This window comes from Panthera leo, chromosome E2, assembly GCF_018350215.1.
Source record: "Panthera leo isolate Ple1 chromosome E2, P.leo_Ple1_pat1.1, whole genome shotgun sequence".
Lineage (NCBI taxonomy): Eukaryota > Metazoa > Chordata > Mammalia > Carnivora > Felidae > Panthera > Panthera leo.
The window spans coordinates 46,910,587-46,930,596 of NC_056693.1; the positions used below are offsets into that span (position 1 = coordinate 46,910,587).

At 42.4% G+C, this 20,010-nt stretch overlaps 1 protein-coding gene across 3 annotated transcripts in view; it reads left to right on the forward strand.

Moving 5' to 3' along the window:
• PMFBP1 (polyamine modulated factor 1 binding protein 1) overlaps nt 1-20,010 on the forward strand; it is a 46,165-nt gene that overhangs the window by 16,692 nt on the left and 9,463 nt on the right. For all 3 annotated transcript variants that reach the window (XM_042920843.1, XM_042920845.1, XM_042920844.1), the window contains exons 5-14: nt 1,094-1,315; nt 3,886-4,056; nt 5,055-5,165; nt 9,336-9,462; nt 9,554-9,711; nt 11,671-11,911; nt 13,897-14,086; nt 14,249-14,402; nt 15,035-15,202; nt 15,471-15,608. In XM_042920843.1, coding sequence (XP_042776777.1) covers nt 1,094-1,315; nt 3,886-4,056; nt 5,055-5,165; nt 9,336-9,462; nt 9,554-9,711; nt 11,671-11,911; nt 13,897-14,086; nt 14,249-14,402; nt 15,035-15,202; nt 15,471-15,608 — 1,680 coding nt within the window. The remainder of the gene's footprint in view (nt 1-1,093; nt 1,316-3,885; nt 4,057-5,054; nt 5,166-9,335; nt 9,463-9,553; nt 9,712-11,670; nt 11,912-13,896; nt 14,087-14,248; nt 14,403-15,034; nt 15,203-15,470; nt 15,609-20,010) is intronic.

A 20,010-nucleotide genomic window follows, 5' to 3' on the forward strand; every position in this document is an offset into this window, starting at 1 on the left:
CATGCCAACCCACCCAGTCAGTGGTTGAAGGATGCACCTGAGGCTTTTAACTCCCCAGTACTTGTAACCTGCCTTGTCTTTCTCCTCTGCTTGAGTGGGCTCCTGAGGCCAGAGCATCCCTCAGGCAATGAGTTGAAGATGTTTGTGGTTGGAATGCATTTAGCATGCAAAGGAATGGTGAGTGCCAAGGGGATGTGAGCAAGTCACTGACAGCTTCGGTTATAGACATTTGAACATAAATATTCCTTTCCTCTTTCCCTCATCTAATAAACATCTCAAACTAAGTGACCTTTTCCTAAGAGGAACTTCAAATGGCAATAAATAGCTTAGACTTACAGAATGCGTTCTATCCAGTTTCTACACTGAACTATTTGAACCAAGATGAAACATTCCTTGATGACCCTCCCGCTCTTTTCTCCTTCAATACATATAACTCTAGCCATACAACCTAGCACACCCAACTCTAGACAGTTGTTTGCTAGTTATAAATCACATATTCCCCCAAATTATCCCCTCAACATATCCCCTCAACACCCAAGACATTGCTTATGAGCACTCAATAAATACCTGTCAGTTGTTTGACTAATTAACTGATTAGGAAGGAAAGGAATCTAGATAAGAATTGTGCAAGTCCCAGAGGAATTTGGGGTTGTTCCCCCATGGTCTCTCAGGAACTTTGCTGTGTGCATGAGGGGCTCCACTTTTTCTAAATTGATCTCTAGAGAATACCTGGGAAGGAAAGAATACTGGCATTTCAAGCCCTTAAAAAAATGGAGCTATAGAAATGCATTCATATTAATCAACTGACAAGTTGTTATTGAGTTTTTACTACATGCCAGGCAGAATGGGAAATAGAAAATGGCCCCTGCCTTTAAGAAGTTTACCATCCAAATAGGACCATCTTTTTTTTTATTTCTAATCATTAACATTCTGATATTGTATATCATAGCTTTTAAATCTGTGCTGGGCCTATTCTGAACATCTGGGCTTCTAGTTAAGACATAAGACTCCTCTGCGTGGGGTCTGATACCCGTGCTCTTTCCTCATGAGATGCCTCCATGAGTTCAGTGTGGTTTCATTCCTACACCAACAGGTGATTATCTATGAGGAGGAAATGGGAAATCATAATGAGAACACAGGGGAGAAGCTCCATTTGGCACAGGAGCAACTTGCTTTGGCCGAGGACAAGATCATCTCCCTAGAAAGGAGCCTAAACCTCTACAGGGATAAATACCAGACTTCCCTAAGCAACATTGAGTTACTGGAGTGCCAAGTGAAGATGTTGGAGGGGGAGCTCAGCGGGATCGTCAGTCAGGTAGGACTCACCCCAGACCACTCAGACCAGGCACTCCAGCAAGTGGACGTGCTTCCTGGTTGTCCCTGCTAACAGTCCCTGCTTCCTCTGAGAGAAACCCAAACCTTCAACCAGATGTCGTTCCCTCCCTTCAGTGTTGGAGCCCTCAGCTTTCAATTTCCAGCCTTTACATCTCCTTTAAGATTCCTCTCTAGGAATTTTGAAGCTCCTTAATTAATATAAAGATGCAGCATTTCTAATAACTGGACTCTCAAATCTTCCATGTTCTCATGGGGGGGTTCTGGCTGGGGGGCTCATGTAGGTCACAGGACTCATGCATACCATACCTCAGGGTCAAACGGGGAGAAACCCATAAAAGATAACAAAGAAGAGCCAAAATGCCTGAATCCCCTTTTTTTTCCTTTAATTGCTTTTTTTAATTACACAAGTAATACAACAATGTAGGCTCTCTAGACAGAATTACAGAGATTAAACTTGAAAGCCTGCCTTCAGCCTCCTCTACCCCACCCCCCCTCCTCCCCTTAGGTAATCATTTGAAAAATCTGTTGGGAATCTTCCTCAGTCTTTTGTTATACAGTTACATATATAAATGGTTAGGATTTTCTTTTTATATAAATGGGTCATTTCATAAATGTGGTTCTCCACCTTGCCTTTTAAATGTAGATCTTGACAATTTCCATTTCCTTGTATTCTATGGTATGACTATACCATCTACTGACCTATTTTGTCTATTACAAACAAGCTATAATGAACATCCTTATTCCTATGGGATAATTTCCTGAAGTAGGATTGCTGAGTCAAAGGATATGCTTATTTTTAATGTTTAAAGATACTTCTAAATTGAATGTCAAAAAGGTTCTCCCAGTTTACACCTTTACCAACAATAATAAAGGGAGCTTACTTCCTCTCACTCCCATGGTTATGTTTTCAGTCTTTTTACATTTTGCTAACCTGATGCATGGGGAAAAAAAAGTGTTTCATTACAGTTTTCATTTCCTTTAATTCTAACAGTTGCAGGTTGGGCTCCCCACCAAGCAGACTCTGAGACAAATTGGCAAGCAGTACATTTTGGTAGGGAGATCCCTGGGTATCAGCACCTGTGACAGGAAGGAGAAGGAAACAAGGTTGAGCAGGGGGAGAAGCTGAGCTGTGATGCAGTCCCAACAAAGGCCTTAGCCAACCCTGTGGGGAGCTCTGGGGCTGAACAGACCTTCAAAAGGGGCCCAAATTGGGGGAAAGGAGCTAACCGTCTAGCTCCATGTTGATCAGTTTTGAGTGTGAGCTGCCCCTAGGAAGAGGCATGACTTTGGGCAAAGCAGTTTTCTTCAGCCCAGGCAATCCCCAAAAAGGGCTGACAACTGAGGGCTGTCTCAGGGCAGACCTCCCAGCCCGGGAGGCACATCACAGTGCCCACACCTCCATGCTGACAAATATTGAGCACTGCTCATGAGTGTATCGGTCATATGGATATCTGTTTGATGAATTACTTATTTAAATCCTTAAACTATTTTTTAATTGGGTATTTAGTCTTCTGTGTATCAACTTACAGGAACTTCTTAATATACTACGTGTAATAGTGCTGTATTACATATGTGACAAATACCTTCTCCCAGTTTGTACCTTTTCATTTTACTTTACTAATGGTATTTGTCACTATATAGAAATTTTTTTATTGTTTTAAAAAAAATTTTTAGTGTTTTTATTTATTTTTGAAGGAGAGAGAGCATGAGCAGAGGAGGAGCAGAGAGAGAGGGAGACATAGAATTTGAAGCAGGCTCCAGGCTCTAAGCTGTCAACACAGAACCTGATGCGGGACTTGAACTCACGAACTGTGAGATCATGACCTGAGCCGAAGTCGGACGCTTAACTGACTGAGCCACCCAGGCACACCACTATACAGAAATTTTAAATTTTTATGGAGTTAAATCTCTGAGGCCTCCTTGATAGATTCGAGGTTTGATTTCATGCTTAGGAAGACCTTCTCTACCCCCAAGATCATAAAAGTTTACCTCATTTTCTTTTTAGCACTTTTGTAGATTTGTACTTCCATGTTTTTATCTTTAGTCTATTTGGAATTGATATAGATGGATAGAGAGAGAGAGAGAGAATCTACATATATAGGTAGATAGATAAATATAGATATACATAATTTTGTGTTTTCCAAGAGGGGTCTCCAGCTGTCCCAACTTGATTTGTTGAACCTCTTTCCCATTACTCTGAAGTGCCAACTCAGTATATATACCGATGTATATATATGTATATACATAAAATATCCCTGGAAGGATACCCCCCAAAATTGGTAACACAGACTGTCATAGAAGAAGAGAACTGGGTCATGGAGGGTCAAGATGGAAGACTAACTTTTCAGTGTATCCTCTTATGAACTGTTTGAAGTTTTCACCACGTGTATGCACTGGTTAATTTTTTTCTTTAACTTAGGGAGATATGATTCACATATATGAACATGAACTTTTAGAATATAGAGCAAAGAGATTTTCCGTGCTTCTGTTATTCTGAAGTTAACTCGAATATCATGAACAAAACCAACCCATTATTTCTAAATATCCCAGGACCCTGAGAATAAGGGTGACCATTCAAAGGTGCGTATATATACTTCTTCCTGCATGATTCAAGAGCATCAGGAGACCTTGAAACGACTGTCTGAAGTCTGGCAAAAGGTCTCTGAACAGGATGATCTAATCCAGGAACTTCGAAATAAACTAGCCTGCAGTAATGCTTTGGTAAGTGACTTCTAGAACATTTTTCTGAGACACCAAAAATAATGCCATGAAGAAAGAAAGGAGGGGAAAAGTGTCACCTAAAGTAATCTCTTTCCCCAAGACTCCTCAAATATCTTAATTATACTTGCCCCCACCTTTTGTTCATATTCTCCATGGATGCATCCCCCGAACCCACACTAAGTTCAAGATTCTAAAGAGACTTAAAATCTCTCACACAACAACCTAAGTGTTCATCAATAGGGAAATGGTTGAAGAAATTTTTTTAAAATGGTTAAAGAGATATCCATACTGTAGAGTAATATGCAGCCAAGAAAAAGTATTAAGTAGATCTGTAAGGACTGTGTAGAAGGATGTTTGTGATATATTGTTGAGAAAGGTTGCAAAATACTATGAGTAGTTCAGTTCCACTTTTGTTTTTTAAACTCTTTGATCATATTATGGAAGTACGTACAGTAAATTGCCCATAGTACCCACTGCCCCCTAGTGGAAGGGAGAGAAGGGAGACTAAATGGAGAGGAGATTTCACTTATTTTTGATGATTTGGGTTTTGTTTGAATTATTTTCAACCAACAAGAACAAAATTTTCATGCTTTTTAAATTTTTTTTAAAGTACATACACATCCACCCACTGCGTAAGAAACTTCCTTCTTTAATTCTTGAACTTTGAATCCTGTCCTCTGATACATCAGGTATGTTTTTCCATCACAGTTTTTAAAGAACCTTCTGCCTCATAAACTAGACCACACAGAGGTTCAGGAGGGAGTCCAAAATGTGGCCACTGACAGACTTGAGACAAACCACTGCCTATGCCTTACTGAACCTTGATGTAAGATTGAGAACCTAATTCTTTCTCTGAACTAAGCTCACAGGAAGTGTGTGATAACTTGTATAATATTACAATGAACTTAGGCTGAAAAAAGGAACACCCTGCAAAATTAGTCTAGTAATAATCACATTCTGTTGATCACCCAGCATGACTGACCTATACTTATATGCAGGTTCTGGAGCGTGAAGAGGCTTTGATAAAATTACAAGCAGATTTTGCTTCCTATACAGCCACACACAGACATCCTCCTAGCTCCTCAGAAGATTGTGAAGACATTAAAAAGGTAGGCGAACTTTTGCTTATTTGTGCCTGGGGTGTCGAATGTAGTTGAGTTTGATTCTGGGTTTTCTTGCTTATTTTTCATTTCTGTATTTGTGTGACCTTGGTTGGCCCTGTCACAAAGATACTGTATGTAATGTATGCCAAGTCCCAACGAATGTGTCTGGCAGTATTCAATTTTGTGGCTGAATTTTGGAATTGCACCTGCTTCTTAACCCCCTTTCAACAGTACTCCTAAATAAGACAGAGACTCCTCTTGGCTTGCTAGGTTCAAAAGGACCGTCCAGCTTTCTAGTTTCTGGTTGGAGTTGAAGAACACCAAATTTAGGGAAGATTATCTATTCACAATCAGTCCTTTTTTTCAAAAACTCATTATTTTCAAAATTCAAAGCCATCTCAAAAATTGTTTCTAACAGTGAATAAGCATTTAAACCATGTAAACAAATAGCAAGATTTGACCAACTAGTAGCCAAAGCTAGGTTCAGTGCTCTCCTAGGTGAGATCTTTTTTTTTAAGTTTTTTTTTTTTTGATGTTTATTTATTTTGAGAGAGAGAGAGAGAGATAGCAAGGGAAGGACAGAGAGAGGGGGAGAGAGAGAATCCCAAGCAGGCTCTGAACTGTTAGACCAGACATGTCATGACCTGAGCCAAAACCCGAGAGTCAGATGTTTAACCAACTGAGCCGCCCAGGTGCCCCTTAAGTTTTTATTTTCATTCCGGTTAGTTAACACACAACATTATATTAATTTCAAGTATACAATACAGTGATTCAATAATTCTGTACATCAGTTGGTGCTTATCATGACAAGTGCACTCCTTAATCCCCATCACCTATTTATTAACCCACTCCCTCACCCACCTCCCCTCTTCAGTTTGTACTCTATAATTAAGAATCTGTTTTTTGATTCTCTTTATCTCTATCTCTATCTCTTTTCCCCTTTGCTTATTTGTCTTGTTTCTTAAATTCCAAATATGAGTGAAATCATGGCATTTGTCTTTCTCTGACCAACATATTTTGCTTAGCATTATACCCTCTCGTTCTATCCATGTCGTTGCAACTGGCAAGATTTCATTCTTTTTTGTGGTTGAATAATATTCCATTGTATATGGAATATACCATATCTTCTTTATCCATTCGTCAGTTGATGGTCATTTGGGCTGCTTCCGTATCTCAGCTAATTGTAAATAATGCTGCTATAAACATAGGAGTGCATGTATCCCTTTGAATTACTCTCCTTGTATTCTTTGGGTAAATACCCAGTAGTGCAATTGCTGGATCATAAGACAGTTCTATTTTTTTTTAATTTTTTTTTTAACATTTATTTATTTTTGAGACAGAGAGAGACAAAGCATGAACGGGGGAGGGGCAGAGAGAGAGGGAGACACAGAATTGGAAGCAGGCTCCAGGCTCTGAGCCATCAGCCCAGAGCCCGATGCGGGGCTCGAACTCACGGACCGTGAGATCGTTACCTGAGCTGAAGTCGGATGCTTAACCGACTGAGCCACCCAGGCGCCCCAAGACAGTTCTATTTTTAAGTTTTTCAGGAACCTCAGCGGTGCCTGGGTGGCTCAGTTGGTTAAGCATCCAACTTCAGCTGAGTTCCTGATCTCGTGGTTCATGGGTTTGAGCCCCACATCAGGCTCTGTGCTGACAGCCCAGAGCCTGGAGCTAGCTTCAGATTCTGTGTGTGTCTCTGTCTCTGCCCCTCCCCTGCTCAGACACTGTCTCTCTCTCTGTCTCAAAAATAAATAAACATTTAAAAATCTAATTAAAAAAAAAAGTTTTTAAGGAACCTCCATACTGTTTTCCACAGTGGCTGCACCAGTTTGCATTTCCTTGGTGAGATCTTAAGTCAGTCATACCTGAACCTGGGATCCAAGGCAAAGGCAGCCACCTGAGGCCATACTGTGGGCAGGCAAAGGCAGGTAGCAGGGAGAGTGAACAACACATATAAGCTCTCCAAGAGTCCTCTACTGAAGGGATGGAGACTCTTCTCTTTCCAGGACTTTCTGACACCAGAAAGTTTAAATGAATGAAGGATCAGTATTGAATTTTGGAGTTCTTCCTTGGACATCTGTCAATATTTATTTTAAAGGTCAGTTCCATATTATTCACGTCCTGACCTACAGCAAGATCTCATAACACTCCTGGGTTTTTTTTTTTGTCTGAAAAATGTCTTTATTTCTCCCATACGCTTATTTTTTATAATGGCAAAAATACATATAACATTAAATTGCCATCTTAATCACATTTAAGTGTACATTTTAGTCATGTTAAGTTATATTCACATTGTTGTGCAACAGATCTTTAGAACATTCTCATCTTGCAAAACCAAAACTCTATATCAATGAAACACTAATGCCTTTTTACCACTACATTTTTTAAATTGATGCAGACTTCCCTATGAAACAGACTATACTTTCCACTGCCATTTTATGTGTCCTATCCAAAGCTTTCATGTTACCTGGATGTTCTATTAGGAATGGCACTATCCAGGTCCCAGCTGGCCTGGCATAGAGTGAGCCTTTTTTTTTTAAGTTTATTTATTTATTTTTAGAGAGAGAGAGAGAAAAAGAGAGCAGGTGGGGTAGAGGCAGAGAGAGAGAGAGAGAGAGAGAGAGAGAGAGAATCCCAGGAAGGCTTTGCACTGTTGGCTCAGAGCCCGATCCAGGGCTTGAACTCATAAACCACAAGATTGTGACCTGAGCCCAAGTCAGACACCTAACCAACTGAGCCACTCTGGCACCCCATAGAGTGAGCTTTTGAGCCTCTGCAGTGCCCACACCTGGATCATATGGTGATTACCCTATATTCCTCCAGTTGTCCCCTGCCCTGCCCACCTTCATGCTGCAGTCTCCTCTTCCTGACAACTCTGAAATCACATAACTCTCCCTTGATGTCCAGATGACTAACTGCTCCTCCTCGACCACATCTTCCTACCTTCTCTTAGTTACAGCCTCCTGCTTCGGGGTAAAAAGCCAAAGTCCTTGCCTGAGGACTACAAGCCCCCCATGATGCTACCACCCACTGACCTCTCACCTCATGTCCCCCTACTCTCTCCATCACCTATCCCTCTAACCACATGACCTCCCCATGTTCTCTCCCCAAAGTCTGGTCACCGGCTAGTTCCCCTGTCTGCAGATACCTAGAGACACTGCAGCATGGCTCACTCCCTGCTCAGAGACACTTTCTCAGTGGGGCCAACCTGTCCATTCTATTTATAATGACAACCCCATCCCCCCATACACCCCCATTCCCCTCTTGCTGCTCTGTTTCTTCCATAGCACCTATCAACTGTTAACATTGTCTGCAAGTGACTACTTAGGCTCTTTGTCTGTCTCACCCCACTGTAAGGTCAGCTCAATGGCAGCAAGGATTCATGTCTGTGGGGTTTTTGTTCCACTGTCCCCAGCACTTAGGATAGTGCCTAGCACATAGTAGGTGCCCCATCAATGACTGTCAATTGTTACAGGGCAGAAGGAGACAGGGCCTAGTACATAGTAGGTGCTCCATCAGTGACTGTTGATTGTTACAGGGCAGAAGGGCTGGAGGCTTTTGTGCACATTCTACATGAGGATGCTAAGTCTGCCACATTTTTTTATTATTTTAATGTTTTTAAATTGAGATATAATTGACATACTTTAAAACTCACTGTTTAAAGTATACAGTTCAGTGGTTTAAAAATAGTCACAAGGTTGGGCCACCATCCCCACTAATTCCAGAATATTTTTATCACTCTAAAAAGAAACCCCATATCCACGAGCAGTCACTCCCCATCCTCCTTCCCTCAGCCCCTGGCACCTACTATTCTTCTCTGTTTCTCTGGATTCACCAGTTCTAGACATTTGGCAACTTAAATGTTTGTTTATTTATTTTGAGACAGAAAGAGAGAGAGAGAGAGAGAGAGAGAGTGTGTGTGTGAGAGAGAGAGAGAGAGAGAGAGAGGGAGAGCAGGGGGAGGTGCAGAGAGGGAGGGAGAGAGAGAATCCCAAGCAGGCTCTGCACTGTCAGCACAAAGCCCAACACGGGGTCAATCCCACAAATGTAAGATCAGGACCTGAACCAAAATCAGCCTAACTGACTGAGCCACCCAGGTTCCCTGAGAGTCAGCATTTTAGAAAGCACTGTTCCCCCATATCCTCATCCCGCCCTGCTCCTTTCCCATCTGCCCAGATACTGAAGCACTTGCAGGAGCAGAAAGACAGCCAGTGCCTGCACGTGGAGGAGTACCAGAACCTGGTGAAGGACCTGCGCATGGAGCTAGAGGCCGTGTCCGAACAGAAGAAGAACATCATGAAGGGTGAGCCAGGGAGCAGTGGGGGCCGGGCGGGAGGCAGAAGGAAGCTGGAGGCCCCCTCTGAGCGAGAAGCACATGCCCCATCCCGCTGTAGACATGATGAAGCTGGAGCTGGACCTGCACGGGCTGCGGGAGGAGACATCCGCCCACATGGAGAGGAAGGATAAGGAGGTCATCATCCTGCAACGGCGGCTGCAGGAGCTACAGATCCAGTTCACTGAGACCCAGAAGCTGGGTTTGAAGAAAGACAAGGTAAGGCAAGAGGAGCCCTCTGGGTAGAGCCACCAGTGGGACAGGTGCGAGGCTGGACCCCGGCCAGAGCAGGCCCTGCAGCTCTGTACCCACGCCCTGTGACAGCCCAGGGACCGTCAACACAGGAGCAGTGAGACTGTGGGGTCCTTAGGCCCAGAGGCATTCTGAGCACTTCTTTGGGATTTCTCATAGCACATAATAAATAAATAAAATACTTTTGTTTGTACTTGATAGTGGAAAGAAATTCTGGAATGAAATATGGCCTTTTATAGCAACGTGGATGGAACTGGAGAGTGTTATGCTAAGTGAAATAAGTCATACAGAGAAAGACAGATACCATATGTTTTCACTCTTATGTGGATCCTGAGAAACTTAACGGAAGACCATGGGGGAGGGGAAGGAAGAACAAAAATAAAAGTTAGAGAGGGAGGGAGCCAAAGCATAAGAGACTCTTAAAAACTGAGAATAAACTGAGGGTTGATGGGGGGTGGGAGGGAGGGGAGGGCGGGTGACGGGTATTGAGGAGGGCACCTGTTGGGATGAGCACTGGGTGTTGTGTGGAAACCAATTTGACAATAAATTTCATATTTAAAAAAAAAGAAATTCTGTAAGGTAAACTTATTATGAATTTCAAGAAATTTCAATTTATAAAATGACAAATATCTTATGAATATGCAAATAAGGCAGTTTGAAAATACTAATGGAACTATGCCTTGGAAGATCTGTAATTGCCAACATAAGTCAAGGTCCTGGAAAAGCCTACGAATGGAAGTAAGGACAGAAAGGTTGTGAAACCAATGCAAGCTTGTGTAGTCAGTGCTATTCCAACTCTAAACTTCCATCAGAGCTAATAGAAATCATCCAACCCATTGACTGGCTGGTCATTCAAACCTCCCATTTGAAGGTCTAGAGGGGATCCGTTAGTCAAAATGGAAATATCGGAGAGATGATCACAAGAGGCAAGGAGTCTGGGTAAACAGCTTTGAGTCATTCATATATTCAGTCAACAAATATTTTTGAGTTCCTGTGGTATGCCAAGCACCATTCTAGGCATTAAGAATATAATAACACAGGGGTGGCTGGGTGGCTCAGCTGGTTAAGTGTCTGACTCAGTTTCAGCTCAGGTCATGATCTCACATTCCTGGGATTGAGGCCTTTGTCAGGCTCTGCGCTGATGGCCTGGAGCCTGCTTGGGATTCTCTCTCTCCCTCTCTCTCTCTGCCCCTTCCATGCTCAAGCTCTTCCCCTCTCTGTCTCTCTCTCTCTCTCTCTCTCAAAATAAATAAGTAAACATTTTTAAAAAGAATATAATAACACATGCAACATCCCTACTCCCCTGGAGGTTACATTCTAATACCAAGAGACAGACGATAAACAAATCACAGAACTAATATATAATATAATGCCAATATCAGGTACTGATAAATTCTTACAACAGCTTTGTGGCTATTTCACACAGGGTGGTCAGGGAAGGCCTCTGTGATAAGGTAACATTTGGGCAGAGATTTGAATGAAGTGAGGGAGCCACCCAGGCAAAGGTCTTAAGGAAGAATATTCCAGGCAGAGGGAGTAGCAAGTGCAAGAGCCCCCTTATACGGCAGTCTGCTTAGAATATTCTAGGAGATAAGCTGAAGGCAAGAGGGGTAGGGGTGCCACGAGGTGAGGTCAGACCAGATCATGAGCATCCTGGGAGGTCATTGTGAGGAACGCGGCTATCGGAGGGTCTGAGTAGAGGCAGAACGAGATCTGACTTAAACTTTCAGAGACCCCACCCTCCACCCCTTCCCTGGCTGCTGCGTTGAGGGCAGCCTGAGTTAAGGCAGGAAGCAGAGGTAGGAGACTACTGTGATGTCCACGCAAGAGAAGACGGCGGCTGGAGAGGACTCTAGACAATCTCTAACTGGCCTCACCAGGGCACTACTGAGGCCTCTATCAGCATCCACATTTTGCTTTCCTCAGATCCTCCAAGAGAAAGATGAGATGTTGCACGAGCTTGAGAAGGAATTGGCCCAGGTTCAGAACAGCCTCATGAAAAAGGAGATGGAGTTGGAGAAGCAGCAACGAATGACAACAGAACTTGAAATCACCATCGAGGAGGTAAAGCAGGATAAGTCCAGGGCAGAGTGTGGAGCCCTGCAGGCCGAGATCCAGAAGCTGAAGGACTGTCTTGAAGATGCTCAACAGCAACAGAAGCTGATTGGTAAGGCCCCGGCAGGCAGTGTCCCTGTCCCCAGCACACTTCAAACCCACAGGGCCAGAGCAGTCCCCTTTTTTCTCTAACGGGCCACTTTCCTCTCCTTCCTCCACTTCTTCACTCCAAACCTTCAGTGACCTCAGGGTATATCTCCCAGGGATCACAATGCCCTCTCGAGCTCCTGCATGCACCCCTAACTGGGAAAGTGGACTACTGAGCTCACATGCCCACCGCCTTCCCAGCTGCCTCAGGTGAAGGTCTTCTCTCCCCATCCTGGGGAGGACAGGTCTCTATATTCTGCTTCAGTGCACTGCTTTCCTCCCCATCTTCTCCAGGACCTTCATCATACAATTTACCTCTCCCCTCCCTGGTTTAGACACATTCTCTCCCCTTTTTTTTTTTTTTTTTTTTTGCCTCCAAAAGCATCCTTTGCTGTGTAGCCTGCACTGTCAATTGTGTCCTTGCTCCACTGCTGAGACTGCTTTCTCAGAGGTGGCCGATAACTTGTTGCCCTGGGTAAGGGGTTCCTCTTGGGGTGATGAAAAATGATCAGAAATTAGACACTGATTATGGTTGCACACCTTTGAGAGTATTCCAGAAGCCATGGACCTGTATGCTTTAAGGAGTTCAATTTTATATTATGTGAGTGACATATCAATTTCGGGGGAAGAAAGGGTCCCAAGTGTAGCCTCCTTCCTCCCCTCCTGTAACAGTGTGTGTCTGTGTGTGGTTGGGCTCCCACATTCAACCATTGTTTCCCAGCTTTGGAGACATAACAGGTCCCTTCTTTCACAAACGTCACCATTGTTTCCTCTTTTCCCTCCTTCTCTGGCAGTAGTCACCTGCCCCTTACATTCTGCCCTCCTCCCTCTGCTCTAGTTCTCTGGACAACTCTAGAACCTAGAGCCCCCACCCTGACTTGGCACCTGTGGTCACTCGTTTTGGAGAGCAGCCCGCTCTGGGCTTTAGCCCTCTAATTCTTCATTCCCAAAACTGAAACTGTTCTCTTCCCTGCTTAAAAACAGAAAATCTTCCTTCTTCTTCCAAGTTATATAATTATTTCTGTAGTGATACCATCTTTCTTCCAGTCTCCAAGGCTGAAAAACAGAGACTAGGGTGAGGTTGAAGTTAGAAACAAAAGTAGAAACTTTAGTATATAGGAGCATATTCTGGTGTAGACATACTCCGGTAAGCAACGTATTTGAGGTTTCTCCCTTTACACCCAGTGGGGGCAAAGGAATGGACTAATATTTGTAGGAAGTCTTTCCCCATTTAATACATTCTAGTTTTCCTAAAATAGTCTTTTCTTTATGCCAGGTCCCTGCTCAAGAACCCACTAAATTAACTCTGAACATTCTCTCTGGCTTTCCAAGTGCTCCAAAGCCCTCTCTTGTCCGTGTACCTGCTCAGCTGTCTCCCGGCACCCCTTCCCACTTTTCTTTCCAATCAAACCAGTCTCTTCCCATTCTCTTCCCACATGCCTCCCCTGTTCCCTTCCCATGTGTTTGCTCTAACAATCCCCTCATCTGGAATTCCTTTCCTCCTCCTCATTCTCAGGCTCAGCGCAACCTCTATTCCTCCATAAGTCCATCCCCACCAATCTTGCTTCACAGGAGTTCACAGTGAGTGCACGCTTACTGTGTCCTCTATGTCGTGTGGGCCAGTCTGTCTCCCTGACTAGACTCTAAACTCCATTAGGGTCAGGATTTGTCCATAATGACAGGATGAGTCACATAAGAGATACCAAGCAGTTTATATTGATTTGTTGAATTTTAGTCCAGAAGCAGGCCATGGCTGGGGGATAGCTGAAGACGGATAATTCAGCAGAGTTCCTTAGGAGTGATAATGAAATGGAGAGAAATGAGGGCAGGTTGGAAATTGAGGTAGGGCACAAAATGAAGGAACAGACTGGTCTTATTTGGGAGTCTGGTCTTCATGCACACTCCCTCCTCACATACACATGTGCCTGGCTTGTCCCCTGTGTTCTGCAGCTCAGCAAGCAGCCCAGTATAAAGAAGAGGCCCTTCTGGCAAAGAGTAACCTAGAGGATTCCCAGAGGAAACTGCAAAGCTACCTATTCATGGAGAAGCAGAAGACGGAGACCATCCAGGAGCTGCAGAGAGAACTTCAGAAGCTGCAGAAGGATTCCTTGATGGCCGGAGAGGAACTCGCACCCAACAGGTACCACCACGTCACCTCTAGAGAAAGGCTCTGTCCGTTGCGAGCCAGCCAGGACACCGCGGCAGCTGCCCGGGAGTGGGCCAGCAAGCCCCGTGCGGGTGGCTCATGATCCGCCAACATAGACACTGAGTCTGTCCTCCTGTTGTTGCCATGTTGCTTTAGGAAACGGATAGAGGAGCTGACGTCAGAACTCTCTGAGGCCCGGAGGAAGCTTGAACATTCAGAGAAGGAAAAGAGGCAGTTTCAGAAGACAACAGCTGAGCAGGACGCGAAGCTGACTGACCTGCTAGATCGTCTAAAACTCCTTCAACACCAGGTATAAAGGGCAAGCAGGCTGCCAGCTCAAGCATTTGCTCTGATCCAGATTAAATATATTAGTCTTTATTTGGGAAGATGCCACCACCAATCCATTCAAACTCATTGTCCAGAGTTTGTGTTAGAAAGCTAAGCCAGCCTGTCAGCTCTACTTCCCATGACCAATAATAAGCAGTTTCAAGGGCTAAGCTTAAAAACAGTCAGAGGACAATGTTGGGTTTTTTTTTTTATAGGATTCAAAAGCCATCCTTGTCAGTCATTTTAAAGTCTTTGATCTCTGAATTATTCTTTCTGTGCTTTTCTAAGATTTTTTTAAAAACTTTATTCAAAGAGGTTTTTATGTAGAAAGATTTAGTGAGTAAGTGGGAGAGAAGGCTGATGCTGTGGGAACTGGATCTATAAATAAAATAAGTTGGTATATCTAATTGAACCAAAAAAAATGCTGAACATCAGAGGAATCTGTTATTATCTATGCTAAATAACCAAGGAGTTGCCCTCATGTTTATTTCAGCCATTCCTTTTATACAATTGTCAGGGGAAGGGGGTTTTGTTTTGTTTTGTTTTGTTTTTTGTTTTGTTTCGAAAGTGTAGAGCCTTAAGACTGTCTTTCAGGCCAGTCTCTTTACTTCTCAGCATAGGGAGCAAGCCTCCGCCAAAAGCAATCTAGAAGAGGAGCTTCAGGAGGTAACAAGATTAGTGGAGGAGAAACGGGAGCAGTTGAAAAAGAGCAAAGAACAGGAGAAGTTGCTGGAGCAAGAGCTCGAGACATTCCGACAAGAGGAAAAAAGGAAAGAAAAGATGGTGAGAAGGAGAACCCAAGAAGAGCTGGGTCATGAATCCGGGCAAGACTTGAGCCCCACTGAGCCTAGTAGGATATAGAGGCCATGGGGACTCAAATCTCAGGAGAGAAGGGGGAGGGAAGGTGAGAAAGGCAAGTGAGGAGGAGAGAGAAGGCCCAAGAGAAGGCAGGCTGCAGGATGGAGCTACAGGCTGGGAAGGGGGAGCAGGCTTCTAAAGGAATCTGAGGTAACACCTCTTTTCTGGGCTTTGTTCTCTAATGGGGGAGCAGACAAAGGAAAATCTGAGAATATTGGAGGAGGAAAATGAGAATGTCAAAGCACAGTTAATGCAATATTCCACGCAACTGGATTCCTCTCTCAGCAAACAAAACGCCTCCCAGCAAATGATCCAAGAGCTAAATAATGAGGTGAGTTGGCAGAAACCCCGAGGGAGTAAGAAAGTTAAATGCTGTGACCCTTGACCTGAAATCGGACCTGTCTCTCCTCCACCACGGAAACACGGCTAACGGCCCAGCCCACGTGCATCATCCGTGATGCCTGTAGCGCCACTTCTCTCCTTGAAGTCGTAACCCTTCCGCACCCATTTGCTCAGCCAAAGAAATGTTTCTTCCACGTGTGGAAGGTCTTATTTAATATCTGCTGGAGCTCCCAAACTACCTGGGCTTTGGCAACAAGTATTCCACTACAGCATTTCAGACCAGAGTTGGGTGAGTCCATGGCTTGGAGCGCTTTGCTAGGGTACACTTCCAAAAATAGTGCCAAAGCTCAAAAAGGGGATGGAAAGAGAGACAGTTCTTTATCATCACACAAATGAAGAGGAAAGAAAAATGTAAATGGTACCTAACGTATGCAAGGTACTGTGCTTGACGTCAGGCATCATTTATTGACTATTTAAGTCCTTCACATGCCTTCCATCTGCTTTACTCCCCACAACATATAGATTTCTATGATCCTCATTTTACAGAGGAAAGAAAGGCTGAGGCTCAAAGTAACTGATTACTAAGTGATGAGCTGGACCAGTATTTGAACCTGGATCATCTAGCTCCAACACTAACCTCTTTCCCCTTCGTCATGAATGTCAATACTTTCCCCCAACTGAATATATTTCATCTTTCTGCAAGAAACAAATACAGCGTCTTGATGGGTGGTCTCTCGGGTTGCAAATGAAAGACCAAGCAGCCGTCATTCCTTTATAATTTAAGAAGAAAAAATGTTAACCTTAAAAGACTATGGACTATGCAAAGTATAAGAATAGCACTGCCTAGTGGTGCCTGGGTGGCTCAGTCAGTTAAGCGTCCGACTTCAGCTCAGGTCATGATCTCTCCGTTCATGAGTTCGAGCCCCACATCAGGCTCTGTGCTAACAACGCAGAGCCTAGAACCTACTTCGGATTCTGTGTCTCCCTCTCTCTCTGCGCTCCCCCACTCACACTCTGTCTCTCTCTCTCTTAAAAATAAATAAACATTTAAAAAATAATTTAAAAAAGTAATAGCACTGCCCAATAGAACTTTCTGTGATGATGGAAACATTCTATATTAGAGCTCTCTTGTATACTCTATCTACTAGCCACATGTGGCTGTTGAGTGCTTGGAATATGGATTAGTATGACTAAGGAACTGAATTTTTTTTAAATTGTTTAAATGTTTGTTTATTTATTTTTGAGAGAGAGAGAGAGACAGACAGAACGGGGAAGGGCAGAGAGAGATGGAGACACAGAATCTGAAGCAGGCACCAGGCTCCGAGCTGTCAGCACAGAGACTGACACAGGGCTCGAACCCACAAACTGCAAGATAATGACCTGAGCTGAAGTCAGTCGCTCAACCAACTGAGCCATCCAGGCGCCCCAGGAACTGAATGTTTAATTTTAATATTAACTAATTTTAGTTTTATTTAAATGTAACTAGCCTCATGTGGCTAGTGGCTACCATATTAGACAACACAGAGGCTGACGTTTCTGGAGTTTTGTCCTCCAGAGATATAAATCTCTCCTTTGCTGTGGTCCAGAGTTGATCTTTGAATTACTGAGATCCCTAAGGAACCTCCCTAAATATAAGGGGTATTACCTAAATATTTAATATGCACCTGTTATCACGTTTGCCAAAAGAAAGATAGCCATTACAAGTAAAAAGTATTAATTTCAGAATTCCTTTGATGGAAACCAGGAGGCTAGAGGGGTTTTTTTGGTGTGTAAGCATGTTCAACTTTTTAAAAGCATACCTCACATATAGTAGATGTATTATCAATTGAAACAGTCATTAGAAAGAGGTTTAGTTTCACATTCTAAAATGCATTTTCTTTCATCAGCACTCCTTGTCTTAATTTTCAAATTTCCCATCTGAAAGCAATAGATCCTGAGATTTTTTTTTTCATCTCTTTGATTCTAGGACATTTTTCCACCATATTTTATAATTAATTACTGTTAATAAGAAAGCTAATTTATTTTATATATTTATTATGTATTTGGACATTTTACTGAACTCACTTCTAAGCAGTAATAATTTTTCACTTGTTTCTCATGGATTTTTTAGATGGATGGTTATGTCATTTGCAAGCAACAACAATTCTCTAAACTTTTGTAATATTTATTCTTTTTTTTTTCCTTATTGCATTAGATAGTACCTACAATTTAGTGTTCAACAGTAGGATCCTTTTCTTGCTTTGAACATTAATGGAACCCATCTGTTTCAGTATGATGTTCTTTATAATGTGGTGAATGAAATTAATTAATTGATCCTAATTTGGGCCCATCATTACATTCCTAGTATGAGTCCTAACTGTGTGTCATGTATTACTCTTTTAATACAATACTTGGACTATTCTAGGAAGTAAAATAAGGCCAGTATGATGGAAGTGTAGTAATCGAGGAGGATATTGGTATAGGATGAAAGTAGAAACATAGTTAGGGGTGGACATTATGGTCTCTGTTAAGCAATTTGGGGTTTTATTATTAGAGCAATGAAAGGACATTGATGACATTTCCTCAGAAGAGCAGGTGAGGTGATTTGATCTAAGTTTTCAAAACATAACTGTGACTAATGTGTGGAAATGGATTGCAGAGAGGAGTAGGTATGGATGGAAGTGAGGAGACTATTGCCATTCAAGCTAGAGTTTTAGCAAATTCATGATGTGTTTTGGCAGCAAAATTAACCAGACTAACAACGGACTGAATGTGAGAAGAGAGGAATCAGGATGACTTAGTGGAACTCACCTGTAAAACCTTCCAGGCCTAATGCCTTTAGCAAGGGAGAGAGTATATCTTTATGAGAACTCTTATCAAAACTCCTTGATTCTATAATTTATGTATAACTACATATATGTCTCCAGTACCCTTCTCCAAGCTAAACCACTGAAGTTAGAGAAATTTAAAATAGAGCCTCCAAACTCCAGTGGACTTTTAGTTCTTAACAGCCTTCCCAACTTACCCCTTTCTCCTTAAAAAAGCATATCTCTCCTTTGTCCCCCAGACTTGCCTATGGTTTTGCCACAGCTTGTTTGTCCTGGATTGCAATTCACTTTCATTCCCAAATAAACCTATCTTTTGCTGGTAAAATTTTAAAAAATAAATAAAGCAATAAATAAATAATATAAATAATAAATAATACAAATTTATTACATATAGATAAATAATACAAAATTAATTTAATTAAGCTTCTATTTTAGCTTCTAGCATCATTGTGATTTATGTCCCACCCTTCTTTTCAATATCTCACCTCTTTGGTTACACATCTTGATTTGGCCACCATTTATTGAAAACTTACAATGAATCACATACAGTGATTCCCCTGGTTTACTGGGAAGACCCAGATGACTTCATGTTTTCAGAAGTCCCCAAAAAAGATGTACTTCTTTTTCCGGAAGACCAAATTATTCCATCTTTAGAAATGGTTTCACTCCCAGGACATGTAAATATAGGGTCAGAAGTGCAATCTAACACTTCTCATCTCACTAATTCCTAGAGTCAAAGATACTCAAAATTCCATCTGAAACAGTAATAAACTTGAAGCCCTGAGCAGCTACTGAAGAAAACCCAACAGAGTGTGTTTCTGTGTATATGGCCACATAGAAGATGTGGGTGTATTGAAATACTAAAGAACAGATAAAATACCAAAGAACAGAAGTTGGGCATGTGAATTTCTAAGGTCTCTCTCCTGCTTCTGGACTTGGAAGTAGATCTCTGCCCTGTACTTAGAAATATTTAATAAGATGGCTAGTTACTTAGCATGTTCATGATCATACAGCTATATAGTAATGTATACCTTACTAAGCCCTTTTTACCTACATAATCTCATTTGATCATCACCAAAACTCTACAAAACCATTGAAAGTATCCTGGTTTGCAGAAGAGGAAACTGAGGCTAAGAGAGATTAAGTAAATGACAGAACCTGGACCTCTAACTCCAGATCTTAATTCCTTTTAGCTTTGGCATGAATACTAAGTTTACAACAAGGACTTTGGTTTTTAAACACACTTCTACCATAACTATATGTTCAGTGTATCCCTAATTCCAAACATTGCCGTGTATAATATTACATTCAATCAAAAAAATTATTTAGTATTTACTGAGCACATATTATGTGCCATGCCCTGAGCTATATAGGCAGTGGTGATACAGCAGTGAAGGAAGCACACACAGTCCCACTCTCATGGTGTATCAAGTCTAGTGGATTATGTCAGGAACTAAGAAAGGCACGAAATGTACAAATGAAATGTTGTATCATGTCTCTTAACCTAGAATTGAGTTCCAGCTCTTTATCAAAGGCTACAGAGTCTGTGAAAGGGACTATTCATGTGCTTGATACATCATGGTC